The sequence below is a fragment of the Perca fluviatilis genome, chromosome 11 (assembly GCF_010015445.1).
Source record: "Perca fluviatilis chromosome 11, GENO_Pfluv_1.0, whole genome shotgun sequence".
Taxonomy (NCBI): domain Eukaryota; kingdom Metazoa; phylum Chordata; class Actinopteri; order Perciformes; family Percidae; genus Perca; species Perca fluviatilis.
Genome location: NC_053122.1, coordinates 13,288,798 through 13,310,672, shown reverse-complemented (window position 1 = coordinate 13,310,672; position 21,875 = coordinate 13,288,798). Strand labels below are relative to the sequence as shown.

At 41.2% G+C, this 21,875-nt stretch overlaps 1 protein-coding gene across 3 annotated transcripts; it reads left to right on the top strand.

The window, feature by feature from the left end:
• The first annotated feature begins 588 nt into the window (after positions 1-588).
• sugt1 (SGT1 homolog, MIS12 kinetochore complex assembly cochaperone) lies at positions 589-21,315 on the top strand. 3 transcript variants are annotated; one of them, XM_039816356.1, is made up of 13 exons: positions 589-737; positions 838-883; positions 1,850-1,940; positions 2,631-2,700; positions 3,109-3,179; positions 6,684-6,737; positions 7,976-8,004; positions 8,224-8,249; positions 8,502-8,598; positions 10,191-10,298; positions 19,161-19,251; positions 20,162-20,334; positions 21,061-21,315. In XM_039816356.1, exons 1-13 carry the CDS (start codon positions 724-726, stop codon positions 21,160-21,162), a joined length of 972 nt encoding a protein of 323 aa, XP_039672290.1. In that variant the 5' UTR covers positions 589-723; the 3' UTR covers positions 21,163-21,315. The 3 variants fall into 3 exon arrangements, with proteins under 3 accessions (XP_039672290.1, XP_039672288.1, XP_039672289.1); XM_039816354.1 differs by having other exon boundaries at positions 593-737; positions 835-883; XM_039816355.1 differs by having other exon boundaries at positions 594-737; positions 835-883; positions 8,227-8,249.
• The last annotated feature ends 560 nt before the right edge of the window (positions 21,316-21,875 follow it).

Genomic DNA, 21,875 nt, shown 5'->3' with positions numbered 1-21,875 from the left:
TGATGTACACATTAATGCATCAATAATTATAATCCAATTATGTAATATATTATTAGGAAATAGGCCATCCTGCAACATAAGTAATTTCACTTTTGGTACTTTATTTAGATGCAATACTTTTGTACTTTTACTTAATTAGTAGTGTTTTTGACTGCAGGACTTTTTCTTGTAACATTTGTACCCTGTGGAATTGGTACTTACACTTAATGGAAAGAGCTGAGTGCTTCTTCCACCACTGCTATACCTCCATATACCCCACTACATTTCAAAAATATTGTATTTTTTACTCAACTAAATTTTAAGACAGCTATGGAAACTAGTTACCTTAATTAAGATTAAAATGTTACTTACAAAACAGGAATCAGTTTATAAAATCTGATGTATCAATGTATAAGGATACAAAGTAGGTCACATTATCCCCTGTCTCTTCCCCAAGCTACATTAAAATACTCAAATAGTTTAGTAGTCCAATAATTTAATATACAATAAACGGTATATAATCATTATTGGAATGGTAGCCCAAAGTTTGCCGTTAGAACGCTGTCATGTCATGACTCCTCCAGGACGTTAGGTGGAGGTGTGAGCGGTGTGCAGTTCGATGCCTGCTCCTGGGGCTCGAGCTGTGGCTGCTGCCTACCGCTATCACGTTTCCTCAAGTCTCTCCACATTTTACTAGAACTTTCCTGTCACTCCTGAAACGCTGTCCACATTCTTAGCAAATCCATGGCAACCGAACGGCAAGTGCAACTTAACATAATGAATGAGCTTTTATTTCATTTCCATTCATTTGTTTCTCTGCAGCCGATTAACTAATAGTCTTTCCTTTCGCTTTAGCAGCTTCCCCGATAGCTTCATTGACGAAGATCCACAGAAAGCTCTGGAGGTAAATATCAACATTAGCTAGCTAGCTAGCCATAAACCAAACTAAGTAGCAGGTGGATATTTCTAATCACATTAACCTTAACTTCCTCTGACTAACGAAGCTAAGTTGTTTTACCAAGGAAATTTGGTGTGGCGTCGGTGATAATAATGTCTCTGGTGTTAGCACAGATTTTGACTCTAGCTAGCTAGCCAAGTTAGCTAACGTTTCATAGTATATCAACATTCATAGTATCACTTTGCGAGCAGGGAATCATTAACGTGACAACAGTGCCATTTCGACGTTAGCAGTACATTTTATGTTTTGTTGTACTTTACCACCATTGCAAATCAACAATTCTTAGTCATAAGGCGTTATTACTAGAAAACGTTTGTAAGAGTCTTTTTAGATATGTCAGGCTATCAGCATGATAAGCGTGCACTGTAATCGTCAAGTCGGTAACTAATTCTATTCACTAGTTTTATTAAAATGTTAACATGTAAAACATATCCTTTTTAGTTATTCCTTAGTTCATTATGTAAATAATGGAGACTGCTTTATGATGTCTCATTAATGGTACTCAGAACCAGCACTTCCAGTCCTACAATATTTGACAAATAATAAAATAATATTTCCTTTTATGGCCTTTAATTGATAGGATAGCCTGAAGACAGGAAAGGGGAAAGAGAGAGAGAGGGGGGACAACATGCAGCAAAGGGCCGCAGGTCGGATTCGAACCCGGGCCACTGCCAAGGACTTAGCCTACATGGGGTGCACACTCTATTGGGTGAGCTAGAGGTCGCCCCTACGCACCCTTCGCATTTAACCTATCCTAACTAAGTTGGAGCAGTGGGCAGCCAGAGTCCGGACCAACTCCAGTTGTAATGCCAGTACCCACGTCAGGGGCAATGGCAGGAGTTCTTGGCATGCATGTTTATGGTAGGACTCGGAGGAACCATAACCACATAAATTTCATCTCTGTCCTTGTAGGAACTTAATGAGGCCTTGCAAGGAGACTCTAACAACGCTGACTGGTGTTGCCAGCGTGCCTATGCCCACATACTTCTCAAAAACTACAGCTGTAAGTCTGTAAACGACATGCTTTGACAGACATATTAGTTATAACACAATCTTCTTTTTTATGATTAACGTTTTTGTTTTTAAAACAAAACATACAACTCCCAACATGAACACATCCACTCCCCATGAACCCCCACCCAAACAAACAAAGACACGATGAAATAATAACCATAATATTCAAGACAATATAATAACCAAATAGACAACTGTAAACCAAATAAACATATGTATATGTGATGAAACAATAAGCACATAGTATACGCCTCTCCACAGTACATGGCTTAGGAGCCCTCCAGAAGCTTAAGTACTTTCCTCATTTTCTAGTGTAGACATCCAGTCTTGCAAACGCTGCCACTCTAGCCATCTCACATATAACACAATCTTTTTGAATCAATATGGATGATTGTACTTGAAATATAAATGTCTTCAAATTCTATTGAAAACTGTGTTGTGTTTTTGGTAACTGCCTATGTTATGAGTGTAATTTGGTATTGTCCCTCAAACGCTGGAGTAGCCGTTGTGGTCTAGACTGCAGAAAAGAACATTTCCTTTGGGATACTTGAATTAATAATCTGGTACCAGTCATCAATCACTAGAGGAAATTTGGGTGGCATGAATATTCATTTTCTAAGTGAAACAGGCTGGGTGAATGTATATGTATGGTAAACATAGTGTTGTTTTCTCTCCACAGGTGCTGTTGATGATGCCAAAAAAGCACAGCAGCTAAAACCCAGCCTTCCCCTTGCTTTCATGCGAACAGGGTGTGTACTATAATATGATAAAGAAAATGAGGGAAGACCATACTTATAGGTGTTTGGTGTATGTGCTTAACATGACCCAATGACTATGTGGTGTTTTGCAAAATCTGTAATATATAGTTGATTGGTAAGTAAGCAGTTTTTCACATTCACATCTGCTATGAAAGTTAAACACATTATTCCTGTTGCAATAGTTTGGAGTCATGTTAAAGCTAATATCAAGAGTTATGTAATGAGAATTTCAACTTTTCTCTCCAGCCAGCTATGCAGTTTATGTACAAGAATTGTTTTAGTTATGTAATTTCTCTAACAAGGTACATGATCCAAATTTTTTGTATGAGGTCACTTATATATTTTTCCAAGACTGTCTTATCTAAATATATGTGGCATGTTTTTGTCTCCCGACTGCAGAATAGCAGAATACCACCTTAACCACTGTGAGTCAGCACATGCAGCTTTCACTCAGGGACACCAACTGGATGGTGAGTACAGCCTATTTTGGCCTCGAGTACAAACTTTCCATCATCCCACTCTCTACCAACCACTGTTTGCAGCAGCATCCTGTCTGTTTCACTCTCCTCATTGAATACAAAGTGATTAACCTGTGTCCTTTAGCTTTATGGCTAAAATACAGTACAGTATTCTTAAAGTACAGATCATATTTATTACTTACACTATGGCCTTGAAAATACTCCTTTCTAATTGTCTGGCAGGTGTCTTAAAAGTGTATTACCGAACACTTCAAACATAGTTCTGGTCAGCAGTTTAACCACTATCTGAAATCAGTGCTTGATGTACTGTATATTAAACTGCAAGTAACATAGCAACAGCATTTTGGCTTATTACCTGTTATTACACTGACTAACTGTGGGTCAAACTGATTACAATGATCAGACATGCAGTCTTTCCCTGAAATGTGCAGGGATATTTCCTCCCAGGATTCGATATTCACGGAAATCCGTACCTCTAATTGTCCACCTCAAGACCCCGTAACATTCCAGGAATTAAAATGGCACCACGGCTTTGTTGTGAATGCAGGCAGAAAGGTCGCAGGCATAAGCACGGTTGGACTGTCCCTTCTTCCATCTATTCTGGCATATCAATGGCAAGTGTAAAAAGGTGGAAATGTGGCTGCATGTGTGAATAGTGAAAATCTCCAGCAGTGCCTGAAAGGTTATCCCAGTAATTTAAGGGAACTGTGTGAAATAACATTTTCCATATTTTCCTGTGGTACCTGCCCATGAGAACCTGAAGCATAGTAGAACACTCTTCAGGTTATTCTGATCCACCTCGTCCATTTTATCTGTATATCAGGAGACCATGTTGTGTATTATTATTTACATATTTGATTCTGTAGTTGATGCTAACAGTCTTCTTCTTCTCTACTGTCTTTTTTTGGCACATTGCTGCATATCTTGGTGTGTTAACACCAGCTGTAGATCAGTGGAATAGTGCCTGTGCTTGCAAAACCTAGCTCCATACCACTACAAAAAAAACATTTAAAAAGAGAACCAGTGTATATTTCTAGAGCCTAAAGCGTTAAGACCACATATTGATTTATATTTATTATGATTACATTGGAATAAGTTAAAGGAACACGCCGACTTATTGGGAATTTAGCTTATTCACCGTAACCCCCAGAGTAAGACAACTCGATACATACCCTTCTCATCTCCGTGCGTGCTGTAAAGCTGTCTGAAGTCTCCAGCGGCATCAGCCCATAACAGAACAGGCAGTTGAATGGTTCCAGTAATCCTACTGCTCCGAATAAGTGACAAAATAACGCCAACATGTTCCTATTTACATGTTGCGATTTGTAGAGTCACAGCATGTACAAAAAATAACGTAACATGAGACACAGCCATCTTCTAACCGTAAACAAACCGGGAACTATATTCTCAGGCGGAAGAATATAGTACTTGGGCGGAGTGATAGTATAGCAAGAGTTATTTTTTTTTTTTCTTCCTGCGCATTTAACTCCATATGATCACATGGTGTTGAGCCAGATGCACCTGAATGTTGGCCATACTACTGTAATATTTAAATTAGAGTTCACAAACATTGAGCTTCAGTTGATCTTCTATACAGTATTAGGGCTATAAACTAACAATTATGTTCCTTATCAATCAATCTGCAGATTATTTTCTTAAGTTACTGATTTATCATTCGGTCCAAAAATAGTTAAAAATGACTACAAGAAAAGAGGTTAATAGCAGGTTGCAAATATCTTCTGGGATAGCTTCTAGTATAGCCTTATAAAATAATTATCAAAAGGTTGCTTTTTTCTAGATGGAAGTATTGCATCACATCTTCAGTACGGCTGAATGTGTTGATGGCTTTGTTTGTTTTCAGTTAAGTAATATTTGGCCACATGATGATGTTACAAAAGAGCTGCTGTGCATTTTGGGCTTTAAGGGCGCTGACACACCAGGCCGATTATCGGCCGTGGGACAGTCTGGCGAGGTCAGTGACTCAAATCTGTTCGGTGTGTCCCGTGCCGTCGTCCGTCTGAGGGGCTGTTGGCATTCATTTTGGCCGACCTGACATGTTCGGTCAGCGGCAGGGCAGTCGGGACTCACCCGGAAATGGCGAGCGGAATGAGGTGACTAGAGTCTCTCAAAATCTGACGAAAATCTTTTAAACTGACCTTTGTTGAGCTGAAATGAAGACAGATTCAGCAACTGCACGGCCTATTTCTCGCTTATAATGTTTTCAGAAACACGTTTCGGTGAACTATTTTAGTACAATATGAGATCGTATTCTGAACGGCCGCCATGACAGTCTGGCTTTGAATTTCCGGAGAAAACAAACCCATGTGACGCGTTCGTCCAATCAGCTGCCGGTTTTCATTTCTTGGGCAACATTACAGATTAGCGCCGCCTGCTGTTATAGAGATGTATTACGTCTCGTCTCCTCTCATCTTTTTGGGCTGTTCTGTGGCAGTTATTTGGACCTCGGGGACGCGACTGATCATATCGACGGGGTTTTCTGTCAAAGGTCAGCCGTCGTCTATATGTGTCTACACCTTAAGACCCAGAGTAGCCCAGATTGGCTTTGGCTCGAGGGATCCCTCCAAGATGTAAGATAAGGACTAAAAGATTTTAAACCAGTAACTACACAAGTGTTAGTACGCGTCCAGATATATGCGAGCTAGTGAAGCCAGTGTCTGTCCAAATTGTTCACAACTGTAGCCATTGTCAGCCTAAACACTATTACCACCATTTTCAATATACAGTATCAGTGACCATAATCTCATTAATGTCTTTTACTACAGCTATCTCCAACTCTGTTCATCAAACGGATGGTCCCCAAATACCACACAAAACATTAACAACACATGGATTCTCACATCATTATATTTGTATATACTTAATTTTTTATTTATCAATTAGCTAGAAACTTGAACTGTTGTTGTAACACTTAAAGAAGTTTGCTATTGAAAAGACAGCTGGAGCTGGCCAGCAGAAAGCGAACAAGGAAACGTTACAGTAATGGCTGTAACTTCGTAGATGTCATCAAGGTGCATGAATCGATTTTTATGGCCATGAACAGAACAAACTGTTATTAAGTTAAAAAAAGACAAGCTGAGAAGCTTCCCATTTAAATGGCAGAAGCTGTGGATCTTATTTGGAGTAAGTGGTCAGAATTAAGTCAATGGGATGGTGGAAAAAGATTTAAAAATCTCAAGCGAATCATTAGCACTTTCAAAAGAGCTGTGAAGCCATTTTTGAACAGATTTTGAGTTGAACAAATTTTGCTTATAAAATGTGTGTTACCCTTGGTAATTTATTAAACATTTTCTGTACTTCCTAAATGTATGACTTTAGCCTTCTGCAGCACTTAGTCAGACCACTTTAGACTTCATTAACATCTAACTGACCTCCTTAAATGTTTACACAAGATTCTCTAATTGCCTTTTTGTATCAACATGTGTCACTTAACAAAGCACGGCAGCAAATGTCTATTCTTTTTTGTGATTGCCACAGTTTCTGACAAATCTTTTGAGATCTGGATCAAGCGGTGTGAGGAGAGGATGGGTGGTAAGTAGCTGAACTGAAACGTCTATAATGTGTATTGTAATGTATTTTTATTATTATTTAGAGCTGATGTTTGTCTTTGATTTTAGGTTTATTAGAATATTAAATAGTCTTTATTTAATTGTTTTTTTTAATGTATTTAAAATCTTCAAAGGTATTAAATATTGGTTCACAATATTGCCTATGGCGGTTTTAGTTTAAAAAATAGTTTCAGACTTCCAAATCCATAACCAGTTGCACTCTTAACTTCTATATGCTATTTACTCCTTGCTATCAAACACTAAGCTAAATAGCACAGTCGGAGAGCTGATCAGCCCATCTGATCAAACAAATGAGCTTGCACACATTCATGAATCTACAGTGTGAGTGTTTAGGCAGAGCTGCTCAGTCCGATAAAAGATGCATGCCATGTCTGGGTGGTGTGTTTCTGTTTGCTGGTGATGCCTGGGCCCTCTGGATCATCTCAAGTAAACAAGAGCATGAGTTTTGACAAACACGCTTCACACCCGCTTGCACACATACTCCCGTGAGGGGTATGATTCATCAGAGTTAACGTTACTGATGTTTGAAAGCCCCCGATGAGACCCAAACTCCTTCATAGGCCTGCTCACAGACGGCATGCGCACACAGACAAATGCACACCAGGGTGTACATCACCCCCCCCCCCTAAAACTTAAAAGTACCCTACTTGCACTCGCTTACACTCATACCAGCAGCAGTTGTTTCTTCCAGTGACAGTGTGTTTACCACCAACCAACCCACACGCGGCACCTAGTTATTCCATCACATGTGGCACCCTGCTTGTTTAAAAATACACAAACTCTGACACACAGTCTTTTTCTCCAAACGCCCCCCTCCTCACCATTTCAAACGCGACCTCATTAAGACAACATTAACACGCCTCTCATCATCTTATCTCTCTCTTCCCCCTCTGTGCTCTCTTTCTTTAATGAATTCAGTGAATAATGTATGACAGCATGCTGGTAAACGGTGATCAGGCTTGCTTGGGCTCACAGGGCTTTTAATGGGCGTGGACGGACCAGTAAACAAACTGGTGGAGAATGGGAGAGTGTCTGTGTGGGCATATCTGTCTGCTAGTATTTATCTGCAGACAAAAGTGTGTTAAAAGTTGTGTTCTTATTTCATCATCATAGATACTTGAGTTTGATTTAGGCAACTTAAGGGGGTGTATTAAATGTTTCCACCTGCCACTCACCCAAATTTTCCTTCTCTCTTTCCAGAGCAGACTCAGATCGGCAGCATCAACAGGGTGAGTTTCTCTGCACAGCCACCTGGGGGCACTGTTGCTCTCAGCATCGACAGAGAGCCTCAGCCTTGTGTATGCTCATCATGTTCAAAGAAAGGAGCCTCACTAAGCTTCTTTTCTTATGTTTTCTCTCATTTTTGTCCTTTTTGTTTCATCCCCTTGCCTTATCACCACATCCTCCTCTCAAATTGTCATTCTGTCTCGGGGGGCTGAATGACCCAGCAGACACCAGCGGTTCCACATGTGAAGTAAGTGCATAAATGTAGATTATGTCTTATCTAGGCATCTTTTTTTATGTGTTTGATTTTTGTTTATTATTGATGGCCTAATCAGTAATATGTATGATTAACCAAGCCTTAGTGTGTTAAAGCAGTCCCATTCTGTATAATTGTGGAAACAGTGTACATAGACGAGACTTGTTAATGATGAGTTGCTTTTTGAAGTTTTTGTTGCAAGGTCTTCAGACTTGTTAATTACTTTTCTGTGTGTGTTTTTTGCAGACGTGACTGGTACCAAACAGAGTCTCAAGTCATTGTCACAGTCATGGCAAAAAATGTACCCAAGGATGGTGTGTGTGTAGACTTCATGGAAAAAGAGGTATAAGCGCACACTTAAATGCAGTTTCAAATGAAGAGAGTCTGTGTGTGTTTTCTCTCTCTCTCTCTCTCTCTCTCTCTCTCTCTCTCTCTCTCTCTCTCTCTCTCTCTCTCTCTCTCTCTCTCTCTTTTTTTTTTTGGGGGGGGGGGTTGTGTTTTTTTTTTTTTTTTTGTGTTTATCTCTATAACACACACACACACACACACACACACACACACACACACTCCCCATGGACCCAACTATGCCTCCAGTGGTGCCTTGTTAACATTGCCCCCAAAGTACAGATCTAAGAACAATTTACCCTCCCCAGCTTCTCCAACCTCCTAATTGTCTGTAGATAGAAGGCATAACTGATCTAGGATCAGCTGCAGTGCCCTCCAGGGACAACCCTCTTTCGTTCTCATTTTCTCTTTTCCTTTGCATCTTTTCACTTCTTTCTTTCTCTCGGAGGGGAAACTGCAGGGCACCCCAGGGAATGGCTTTGCCTTTCCTAATAGAATAACAACTGAGTTTACCCCATTTTAAATGAAATATTTCACTTGTTACACTCCCTCTGTGGTGGGAAGTACAGATAAGTTCATATATTTTTTACTAGGTCAGTATATACAAAAGAAATTAAAGATGAAAGGCAGTGTTTCCAGTTCTTTTCCCTGGTGACTGAGTATGCAGCAGCTGTATACCTACAGACAGTGCAGGAATTTAAATGGGAATTAATATTAAGGCTTTGATAGTTTTGTGAAACTGCCCAAAAGCTACTTTAGCTAACTTTCTAAGCTTTTATCCCCGATGAACTACTTCTTACATACATTTGGTCCCAAATCAGAAAGTCCACTTTTAGTGAAATGGTAGGTGTTGAATTGCAAATGATGAAAGTAATGTAGTGTTCCTCCGCAAAAAAAAAAAAAATGGATTATGAGATGATAACAGTCGAGTTATTCCTCAAGTGGGACGTTTTTAGTGCTTTTCTATATGTGAGCAGCATTTGCAAAGTGACAAGTGTGTGTGAGGATTTGGGCCACAGCCCAGTCCATGTCCCTCCTAAACCAACAAGCCACCCACCCAGTCCCAGTGACTGACAGACTGTTAGAGATGTCTGCCCCCCCCCCATCATCACTGGTCACTCTGTGGCTGAAAGGGACAGGGTGAGGATACTCTTGGCTGACAAACCAGCCACATCAGATGATTATTCTCATGGACAAGTTGACACCTCCACCCCTCTTACTCCTTTTCTATCTTTTTGTTTCATGCGTTTCCAAGAATGTAATTTATACACAAAAAAGGAACCAAAAAAAGTGAAGCAAGCTCTCACCTTTGACATTTCTTTTGAGACGATTATGTAGTTGAGATGTGAGACGTCAGTTAAGTGAAATTAAATATTGGTGGTACAGTTTCAACACGGGCATAGTTAATTATTATCTTATCTAACAAAATAAAAAACGCCCACTCTGAAACTACTACTACTTCATAGTCATGGCACTACCTTGAATGAGACTCTATTAAATATTTGTATGTTTTACTAGTTGCTCACTGCCCAACTTAATGGCAGCCATTGAGGGGTAATGCCTAATGTCTGGTGTCTGTGGTCTCTTCAGCTCTCTGCCAAGATACAGCTGGCATCAGGGGAGAACTATAACCTCAACCTCCACCTCCTGCACCCAATCATCCCTCAACAGAGCAGCTTCAAGATCCTCACCACTAAGGTATCCCATTCACTTTGACTTTAGCTTGTCCAGTTAGTGTGTTGTTGAAACCTTCTAAATCAACAAGGAGATAACTTTTTAAGAAGAAAATGTTTTTTGTTTTTGTTTTTTTTAACCTCAGCAGCTTTGCATATTGACAATTCTGTCATACATTTTTGAAGATTTTGACATGTTTTTGACAGACATTTTGCCGTGACAGATGACATGCTCATGAAGGAGAAACAAACTGTCCGACCTGCATGCTTTCAACAATACCTGTTGTGTTTAATGGTCCATTGTGCACATCAAAGCTTTGCGACTTTTTCTGATGTAGGAGAGCACAGGACAAAAAACTGCATTGTTTTGTCCTTTCTGGGGTCACAGTGAACACAACTGACCAACACTCAATGTTTTGAGATAATAAGACATCCTCAAACTAAGCAGGTGACGTAGCTGCCAGGATACAATTGGTCATGGTAATTTAATTTCTGGAATATCTGAGATTTCAGAGGTGTATTGAAAAAAACATAAACGCACAAGGTAGAAACAACATTTTTAGGTCATGGAAGCACTTTTGAAAGTCAACAAAAAGTTATTACATTTTACTCAGAATCCGTGAGAACGTCCCCGTAGTTACTCTCAACTGTAAAGAAGCCGACTATTAAACATGTCAGGGAACATTGTTTTACATCCCTATAAAGAATATATGATGTAGTCACACACTGGTGAAATGTGGGCCCTTCTCTGACTATGCTTTAAATCTCTGAATTGCAATTTTGCCAGAGAGCATCAAATTATATTATCTGTATTCAGGCTTTTACTATCTAAATAGCTGATCATTAATTATAGTCGTGTTTTTGTTAAAACTGTTCATGACTTAAATGTCAGATAACAGTAAATAAGTCATAGTAAAATAAACCCATGCCGATGTGAGTTTAAGCACCTCACTGAAATTGTGACTGATCATTACTTGTGTAACCACTCTGAGATTAACATCTTAATCTCTTCAATAATTTAAAGCAGTGTAAAGTAGGCTGTCACTACATATAATGCCTTAATGCTAGTAAAGCTTACTGTAGCTGGAGTAGAAATGAGAAAATCCACTCTCGCTGTATACAGTGCGGCTCCTGTGGAGACTTTGGCGCAGTTCATCTGAGCAGCTAACAGGAGATTCACACATATGCACAAATCCTCACTCCTACACACACACGCACACGCACACGCATTAGGGCTGTACTCGCTGAGAGTTCCTCAGCACTGTTTAAGGTGATTATAGGCCTAATGAGTAGGAAGGGCATTTTTTACCATAGACTAATTAGTGTGTATTATAGAGGATGTGGGCTAATGACTGTCCTGGCTGAGTGTGTGCTGATTCAGGGTTTAGACCACTGTCAGGTTTTAGCCTGAGGATCAAGACGCAGGTTTTGTGTGAGTTGTTTTGATTGTTTTTGTAATCGTTAAGGAGGAGGAAATCGTCTTTTAGGCCATTGATCGATACAACATTAAGCTCTGCTTTCTTCCTTGGGACTCTGTGTAGAACTATTATTCTGATGGTGGTGGATGATCTTTCCACACTTTTCGGACACAGCATCTTCCAAAGCACATCCTATTCTAAGTAACTCAACAAAACTCATAAGATTGTAATTTATAGTTAGTAAAGGGATAATTACCCAGTTAACCACTTATTGTTGCTTCTTACAGGTGGCTTACTCATAACTAAATTATACAGTATTACATAAGTACTATTGAATGCCAGAGCAAAACTGTAATCTGGTTTCCTCATGTAAATCAGACATTTTGACAATATTAGGCCAGATTTACTGAGAGAATGCATGAATTTGTTGCTGCATCTGCATATTTTTAACTTTACTAAGGCAGCTTCTCATTACGCATTCAGTTCCTGGACTGATCCTCCAGATGCAGTTCAGCCATTGGATTCCTATACACCAAGTCTGGAAAATAAATGATAATGTAGTTATCTACAGAGTTTACTTCTACTAAAGTTGAATCTCACGTGAGGAAGTGTATACAATCTTAAGTAGTTAATCCAATAGTCAGCAGACAATCTTTATGTAAATGAAAAAGAGATATAATAAGACAGTGTTTCCTTTAGGATTTTTTTTAGCAGTGGGGGCAGGACTGTCCGAACAACAACCCCGCCCCCCATGATTCTCCAGAATACTGAGGTAAATGCAGTCAACAGCGTTTACCTCTGGTACCTCCCTCTGGTTACCTCAGGTCTGTTTCCAGACTGGGGGCATGCCAACTGCCATCTACTGTAGGTAATACACTCACTGTGGATAAGTACCTCATACATAGGCCTCTAACAGTAATTGTCTAATCACATTTTTATTTAACATAATTAAGGTTTCTTTGTTTAACCGCAATGAATTGCTAACATTAGCTAAGGTCCCAAAAACTATTTAGTACTGTACTATTGTCAATTTTATGTTCATTTAAGAAAAAAATACAATGTTTTTCTGATAATAAAGATGCATGATTTACTTCATAGGCTGGGAACCTGTGTTATTACATTATCCTGGTCACATAACGGTGATATAATCAAAACATTTATCCTGGAATTCATTCAAAACTTTAATTTGTTTGAAAAAGTAATACATAAAGAATTTATTTTTATAAAGAGACTGTCTATATTGTGTGCATTATATCCACCATCTACACTGTGCTGAGTGGAAACTGACCTGCACAGAAACTGCCCCCTCTCAAAAAAACATGCACTCTTACTCACTAACTCACTTTTCCATGGCAACAGCAGACACTGCATTCCAGAGGTGCACGTGGGTTGCAGCTTAAACAAGGGCTCAGTCTTAGAGAGAGCACAGCTGAAGATGGTCTTACACTCTCTCATATCTTTCTACGGTCTCTGTCTTTTTTTCCTCTTTCTTCCTCATTTATTTTCTTTGTCTTTTGTTTTGTCTGTCTCTCCATGGCCCCTCACATACACACACACACCTTATGTCTTTCACACATACAAGCACATGCACACAGACACACAAACACCTCTACCTCTAGGATAACGAAAAAGAGTGTTCAAACCCTCCTCCTCTCCCACAAAGCCCTGACTGTTCCCTGGTCCACTGGGCTCCTCCGGTACACATGGCCCCTACACACACACACACACACAAGCTCATAAGCCCACATTGGCAATTGCAATTCAAGACAACATAACAGCACCTAAGTCTTTTAAAACTCTACAGGTGAAATGTGTGTGCACACATGCACGACAATGTGAGAGACCCCAACAAACTGAGCAGCTTTCTCGATGCACGTCTCATTTAAATATTTTGGAGCCGTTTCATTTTTCTGAAGCCAAGGAGCCATTGGGGGAAAAAAAAAAACATTCAAATGAACAACGGCATCAGCAAATCAAGTTTCTCCAGATTGGCATGCATCCCTAATGAGTGTTTGGAGGGGAAAAAAATGCATTGCCCTCGGAGCCTGTCGGCCTGTCTGTCTCTGTAATAGGCTGCCCTGCACTCTTCGCTCCACAATGTTTACGCTTCATCTCCTCGCTGTCTTTAAAGACAACTTAGCAGGGGGAGGCTAAGCCGGGTGTGAGTGTGCGAGCACGTACACACAAGCTCTCTCACACACACACACACACATACACATACACATACACACACATACAAATACAGAGGCTGAACAGTAATCTTTCAACACAAAATATTTGCTGTGCGGGAGTGTCGTCTGTAGCACATTATCGTCTATGCGACCTCCTCCTGTCCTCCACCACGACAGACATTCCAACCGCAGGGGTCACCGCGACAACGGGGAGCCAATTACACACCAGTGTGTTTGATCAGAACAGACGGCTGACGCACACACACTCAGACGCGTGCACACAAACACACTAAATGCAATTTCAAATCCACACTCGATCGTTCATTCACTTCCAAACTCATCTCTTTTGGGCAAATAGCTAAAGTGGCATCTCCGCTCTTTAATTTGCATGCCTGTCAACGTCTAAGAATGTTTATATTTATTTCATTTATGTGGCTTTCTTGCAGAGTTTGTTTTGAAATCCGCGGGGATCTGGAAAAAGAGGGAGAAGATGCTGGGTGAGGAGTCGTGACAGGGAGAAAGGGGTGGGGGGGGGCCGATGGTACACAAACACGTGACAAACCACACGGGATCCCAGTGCCCCTCTGTAAATAGTGTGTGTGTGTGTGTGTGTGTGTGTGTGTGTGTGTGTGTGTGTGTGTGTGTGTGTGTAGCAGTGCACTTTTGTATAGTCCAGCCCATGGGGTCCTGTGGGTGGTGGCCCCTGTATGTGGCTCTGCTGTCACATCCCTTTACGAGCCATCTTTTCGCCTGTCACACACAAAAACGCACACAGAGAGACTCACACATGGCGCCTGGCCTGCCATGTCTCTTAAAAGCCAGGAAACACAGATGTGGCAGCAGATTAATGTTGTATGGCCCATGAGCACGCATAGAAGCACACACACTTTGACACACACACACACACACACACACACACACACACACACACACACACACACACACACACACACACACACACACACACACACACACACACCGCTGCTGCTGCTGCTTGAGTCCTGCTGCACTTCACACTATAGAAACATTGAAGACAAGAATGGCACCTGCAACACTGAATGGTAATTTTAAGATGGTAACGTTTAATTTACTTGGTCTACAGTCTTTGGTCCTTTTCTGTTCTAAGACTTTGTCTCTGCCTCCATGAACATTAATAGATCAATTAACTAGAGACCATCTTGCAATGGGATCACAGCCACCACAACACCAAATCAGGCCAAGGGCGTAAAGTGTACTTCCCATTCCCCTACTACCTCCGCCTTTACTTAGACCACACCCATCTTTGAACTTGACCTACGTTTTGATCTCAACTACACACCTGTAGTGTGTAGTTTCGTGACTGTATCTTGCACATTTGCTACGCTATCACAGTGACAAAATCTGTCTACAGACAGACATATAAACACCTAAGTACCCCAAAGAGCCTCTGTGGTAGTTCCCGCTACAGTAGGTGTCTCCAGGACCACATTTTCCATGACACACACACACACACAGACTCACAAGGTGAAAACTATACCAGCGTCGCTGTCGCGGCTGGTAAAAACAGTCAGTCAGGCTGTTGAGTTGCTGCCTTGTTAAAATTTAAAACATGAACTCTTCTGCCTAGATAGCTTGACTAAGATTATTTTAGAGTTAATATCAAAAACAAAAGACAAAAAAATGAAAAGACATAAAATCTAAAGAAATTTAACCTCAACCCACTGCTACAAGGGCTGTATTAGTTTGATCGCCAATTAGCCGTATTTGTCAGCCATTAGAGCAGGTTGGCATCTCAGCACTTTGATACATACTAAAGTCTTGAAAGCACTACGAGACCCCTAACAGAGCTCAAAGCTCAGAGATTGCAGATACATCTGTCAAAGAAACTAAAATGATTTATTATGCCAAGAGGAGCTGTTTCAAAAAGCGATTGAAATTAGTTTATCAAACACAAACAGTCACAATTGATGAACAGGGTTTAATAAATCAACATTGAAACCCTGATGTATCCTGGATAATTTACCAATTCTACTGAGAAGCTGAAACCACAGAATGTTAAGCATTTACTTTTTTTTGGAGGGGGAGGGGGGCTTTTTCCGCCTTTATTTGATAGGACAGCTAGGTGAGAAAGGGGAGAGGGGGGGAAGACATGCAGGAAATTGTCACAGGTCGGATTCGAACCCCGGACCTCTGCGTCGAGGCATAAACCTCTCAATATGTGTGCGCCTGCTCTACCACTGAACCAACCCGGCCACCTGTTAAGCATTTGTTGCTTGAAAAAAACATAGAAATAGATTATCAAAATAGCTGCTCATTAGCTTTCTGTTGATTGATTAATCATCTAATCGTTGCAGCTCTACACAATACATCACTGCTGCACAGAGTGAGTAAAACGCATGTTGTCACCACAAGCTGGCGGGGCAAGCCAGAGGGGCGTACTACGAAGCGAGATTAGTGGGTTAGCGAGCTATGTGGAGCCTAGAGCCAGAGTTTGACGATGTTACGAAGGTGGCTCTCTTTTAATCTGACTAGATCACCATAGCAATTTATGCTGCAGACCTAGTCCTGACCAGTTTATGATCAGTTTCGCATTGAAATCAGCTGAAAAGTGCCTCTCACTAATCAACTCTTTAGGAAATAGCGTCACTCTATAGTTGGTCTATATCCACGTCGTTCCGTGGACGTCCGTTACCTACTTCTTTCTTTGTGGTGGAATATTAAGCGCCGGTCGATTTATGAGGACTATGGTTAACTGCTCCTCAGATCTCTGCAGGGTAAATCCAGACAGCTAGCTAGACGATCTGTCCAATCTGAGTTTTATGTTGCACGACTAAAACAACTTTTAAACGTACACGTTCCACCAAAACAGGTTAGCGCCGCACAAGAAAATTGTGATTGGTTTAAAGAAATGCCATTAAACCAGATTACGCTCCCCCCCACCCCCCTCCCCCAGAATGCTGTGTGGACTTGCCAGACCCTCCTCCACAGCACTGTGGTAGAAGGTATGGCAATGCGAGACTACTCTATAGTTTATCGTCAATCTATATGCGATACAGATTTTCATTTTATATGTTGTAAATGCAAAGTCGTTGAGCAGTAACTTTAACGTTAGTAATGCCACCGAACGGAGCCGTGCAATTACAGTAGCACAAACTGTGTATCTTACACGTACACGTTATCTCGAACGGGATAACAGGACTTTGGGCTTTGTCAAGCCAACTAATGCAAAGAAAGCCTGGCTCTGTCAAACGTGCTTCGTAGTACACCCCTCAGATTAGACTAGGATAAATTCATCTTTGAGTTGCATTTTTGTCACAGCCAAACACAGCACCATAGTTGTCAAATTAACAACAATTGACCCAAAATCCAAAGTGAACTGATTTAAGCTGCTGAATATGTAAACTCTGCTTTCTACTCGCCGTATCGAAATGCCCCATGGAAATTTTAGTTAACTTCTTTCTTACATTTGTATGCACACAGGCTTGTACCTTTTTGAATTTTTATTAAAGAACCAGATATTTTGTAAAACGGTAGCTGGTCTTTTGTATTGATGATTCAGCCAAGAGAGTTTCATGCAAATCCAAGCTTTTGAAGTGCTTCGACAGATGGTAACCTAACATTGTCTATGCATGAAATTAATTCAATGAACCAACCCTGAATGCCCAAAATAACTTATTTTTCCTCAAAACTCTATAGGGGTTGACTAATTTGACACACCTTTGGAGCAGTTTGATTTAGTTGCTTCAAAATCATATTCATTTTCCATTCAATCTTTTATTATTTACTCCCTTTATGTACAGTATGTTTACTGTAAGGTGCTGGGTTACCCTCAAAAGAACTTCTTCCTACAAAATGTTGTCCAACCTCATCAGAAGTCAAAAGTGTTTATAACTGATCTAAGCGGCCACATTTGAAGGCGGGTTGAAATGAGGGGCGAGATGTAATGAATTATTTAAATATGGATATAACGATGCACATTTTCAGAATGTTTTTCAGTCTCTTCTGAAAGGCATTCAGAGTGTTGAGCTCTGTTCTATAGTTCAAAACCTGCTTACTTTTTCACCTCTTTACACCCTCTTAATCACAGCGTGAGGTGGGTGTGAATGTCAGTGTGTTTCAGAAATGGTCGGACACAGACGCCTATTCTGTCGGAAGGTTGCGTGTGGGGGGGGATGTCCGAGTGGGTGTTTAGATGAACTCACAGAATCTGATTTTATGCACAAACTTGCAAAAAGTAAGGTGTCATATTCTTTTTAAAGGATGAATATGAACTATTTGGGCAGTGGCCTGTATTCTCAGCAGAGATGTTCTTTTTTTTAGTTTCTCAGCCCTGCACAGGTGAGCCAAAAAGTTAATTTCGGACACTGCACAGATGCCTCCCTGTGCACGAGGCCCTTTGTGGGGCAGAAAGCGCTGACACATACCAAAGTGATCTATCAGTGTACCGAGTTCGCACTAGCTCATCACCCTGGTGGAGGAGGTAGCAGCTATCTTATTCCCCTCAATCTGCTCCCCTCACTCACGCTTGTCTCGGTGCCAGTCAGCCTCTCTGCCTCCTCCTCTCCAACCTTGTCTACCTCTTGGTTCCCTCTTCTCCTCTGGCACCCTCATAAATGAATCATCACATCGACCAGCAGAGCAGAAATGTTCCTTAATTGCACCTACATAACCAGCGCTGTCTTTCACATGCACACGTATCAAACGCACGCACCGTTAATGAGTGGTGGTGGGTGGGGGGGGGGGGCTTGCGTGTCTCGCTGGTATGTGCCCTGTCAATGCAGCTCAGTGTTAAAAGCGTGTGTCCATGTCCTCTCTCCCCTCATTGTTTTCCTCCTCTCCCATGTTCTCCTGGTGTAATGATTTGGATCAGACGCTGCTGTGTGGAATTAGGATCTCCCCCCCTCCTCCTCCCCTTCTCCATCCCTTCCTCCCGCCCGCTCCGTCTCTCACACTGGCCCTCTGGCTGACAGGCATCTCGTTAGTGCTGTATGTCTGTCAGTGTGGTTCGAGATTGAGCTGTGCCCCCGCATATCCCTGATGTCTCTCTCTCTCTCTCTCACACACACACACACACACACACACACACACACACACACATACATATACACTTGCAGGCTGAGTTGACAGCGGCTTCGAACAGACAGGTTCTCTGGCCTCAATAATGATCTGATGTCCTGTACTTTTAAGATGTCGCTCTAATGGAAGCGCTATTTTTGTCCTGCGCACCAAAGACAATCATTTTGTTTAACGTTGTATCTCCCTCGTTCCCTCTTCTTCTTCTTCTTCTCCCCGCTCCTTGTCACCCTTCTCTTTTGGCAGGTGGAGTTCAAGATGAAGAAGACAGATGGCATGAGATGGGAGAAGCTGGAGGGAGAAGGACAGGAGTCCAACATCAAACACTTCGATCCAAGTCAGTCCACAGCTTCTGCATTTACATAACTATCCTTCTGTCTATCATCTCCCTGTCTCTCCCTTTCACCCTTACCCTCTTCTTATTTCTCTCTCTCTCTCTCTCTCTCTCTCTCTCTCTCTCTCTGCAAAGATCGATATAAGCTCCTGTGTTTGTCCGTTCTGCACTAAAAGGAGAGTGGGCAGTAAAGCCCTGCTAGAGTCTTTGATTAGTCTGACGGCGAAAGTTTACAGGGAGAGGGAAAGGTATGACAGCAAAATGTGACTCAGTATTTTAGCCCACACATTCACATTACTGACAGGATTAATTGCTTATGTAAGTATGTGTGGAAGGGGGAGTAGAAGTTAAGTGGGCAGCCAAACCATCCTCTCCATGCAACCAGCTCAGCCTCTAGGACGCCCTGTTTATAAGTGCCTGCTTACAACTTGGACTACTGTTACATTTAAACATGATATTTGACATCTGACTTTATGGGATCATATTGCCGCATGTCCACAATTGGCCTGAATATGTCTACTGTGCGTCTGGTGCTGTATTTATGTAAATCTGCATCTGGATTTCATTTCCCGCTTTCTATCTCTTGTTGGGATTATAGTGGGCGTATTTCATCCTGAAAATATAGAAATCAAATCACAATGTGATCCTTCAGCTTCTGAGTTGGATGATTCAGTAGAAAAGTGAGCAAAATGAATTCAGTCAATACACCTTGGTGTGATTAGGTGATAAAAGTCAATTCCAGTCTCATTGAAAAACCTTTATTAACACGGTACTGTTTGTTTCAGGGTGATTAAAGAGCTCTGCTTACCGTCTTGCCAAATGTCTCTCAGCTGGTTTAAAATCCCTCTGACTTGTTCTTATCTGAAACTAAATGAAGTGTAACCCTTTAAACACCGTTTCACTTTTCCATCAGATCAGTACCCATCATCGTCCCTCAACACCTGCAAATGGGACAAGGTGGTGTTGGACATCCACGAGGAGGAGAAAAATGAGAAGCTGGAGGGAGACGCAGCCCTTAACACGCTCTTCCAGCAGATCTACTGCGATGGCTCAGACGAGGTGAAGAGAGCCATGAACAAGTCCTTTGTAAGTATTATACTTTAGTGACGAGCCTTTTTCGCTAGTTATCACTTAAACCACAGAGAAATAGTAGCCAACTATATTTTTCAATTCATCCAATAGTAGTTGTTGAGCTATTTCAGTCCAGACCGAAGTGGTGGAACGGCAGAAAGACATTGCCATCCATAGATGGAAGAAGTCACAAAGCACTTTAAAGGCTTTGTAGGAGTTGTAAATGCTGTTGCTCACTGTATTGAGGGCTGGAATACAACATATTTGTGTACGTACTGTATGTGTACAGAAAGATATGCGTATGATGATTGCAACTAAATGTTTGATTGAGGATTGGGATGAATCAGCATTCTGTTACTAACAGTATGATTTTGGGACGCTGGAGCCCAACGGTAAACTTGGAAAATGAATTTGCTGTCATTTCCAACATACAGCCTAAAGATGACGGTGTTTTAACATTCATGTCATTTCTGCATTTGGTTTAAAGAACCTAGAGTGGAGGACTAGAGAATAAAGGTCAGTTTATAGGGAAATCAGCATTTTGAATTCTTCGACTTTTTAGCTTATTATGAACTAACGACAACATTTAAATAAAAATGAGTTAGTGGTCAAAAAGGTCCACCTTGTTCATCAATACATATGTTATCAATATTGCTGCCATGAAGTGATCTAAGCCCTAAGCCTTGTTAAGCAGAGAGCAGGTGTTGCGTAACTACAGTACTGCCTCTCCTCCCCATGCAGATGGAGTCCGGTGGTACAGTCCTGAGCACCAACTGGATGGACGTTGCTAAGAGAAAAGTGGAGATGAACCCACCGGACGACGTAGAGTTCAAGAAGTACTGAGCACCTCCCTGTCCCTCTCCCCTCTGTTTGGCATCATCTTTCTTCACATACAGTACAGGCCAAAAGTTTGGACACAACTTCTCATTCAATGCGTTTCCTTTATTTTCATGACTATTTACATTGTAGATTCTCACTGAAGGCATCAAAACTATGAATGAACACATATGGAATTATGTACTTAACAAAAAAGTGTGAAATAACTGAAAACATGTCTTATATTTTAGATTCTTCAAAGTAGCCACCCTTTGCTTTTTTATTAATAAGGCAAAAAATTCCACTAATTAACCCTGACAAAGCACACCTGTGAAGTGAAAACCATTTCAGGTGACTACCTCATGAAGCTCATTGAGAGAACACCAAGGGTTTGCGGAGTTATCAAAAAAGCAAAGGGTGGCTACTTTGAAGAATCTAAAATATAAGACTTGTTTTCAGTTATTTCACACTTTTTTGGTAAGTACCTAATTCCATATGTGTTCATTCATAGTTTTGATGCCTTCAGTGAGAATCTACAATGTAAATAGTCATGAAAATAAAGAAACACATTGAATGAGAAGGTGTGTCCAAACTTTTGGCCTGTACTGTAGGTCCATCTGAACTCCAGCGGGACTCCGTGTTACTCTGCCATCTCCGTCTCCGTGGCCGCCCACCTCTTCCTCTTCCCAACCCTTCAGCTGGGAAGAGGACGCCTTGTTGCCCAGCCGTCTCTGTGGCCG

What these genes read in the sequence shown, in the direction of transcription:
- sugt1 (XM_039816354.1), top strand. An exon ending in ATCCACAGAAAGCTCTGGAG is followed by an intron (nt 884 to 1,849) that starts GTAAATATCAAC and finishes CTGTCCTTGTAG; the next exon opens with GAACTTAATGAGGCCTTGCA. An exon ending in GTGTGAGGAGAGGATGGGTG is followed by an intron (nt 6,738 to 7,975) that starts GTAAGTAGCTGA and finishes CTCTCTTTCCAG; the next exon opens with AGCAGACTCAGATCGGCAGC.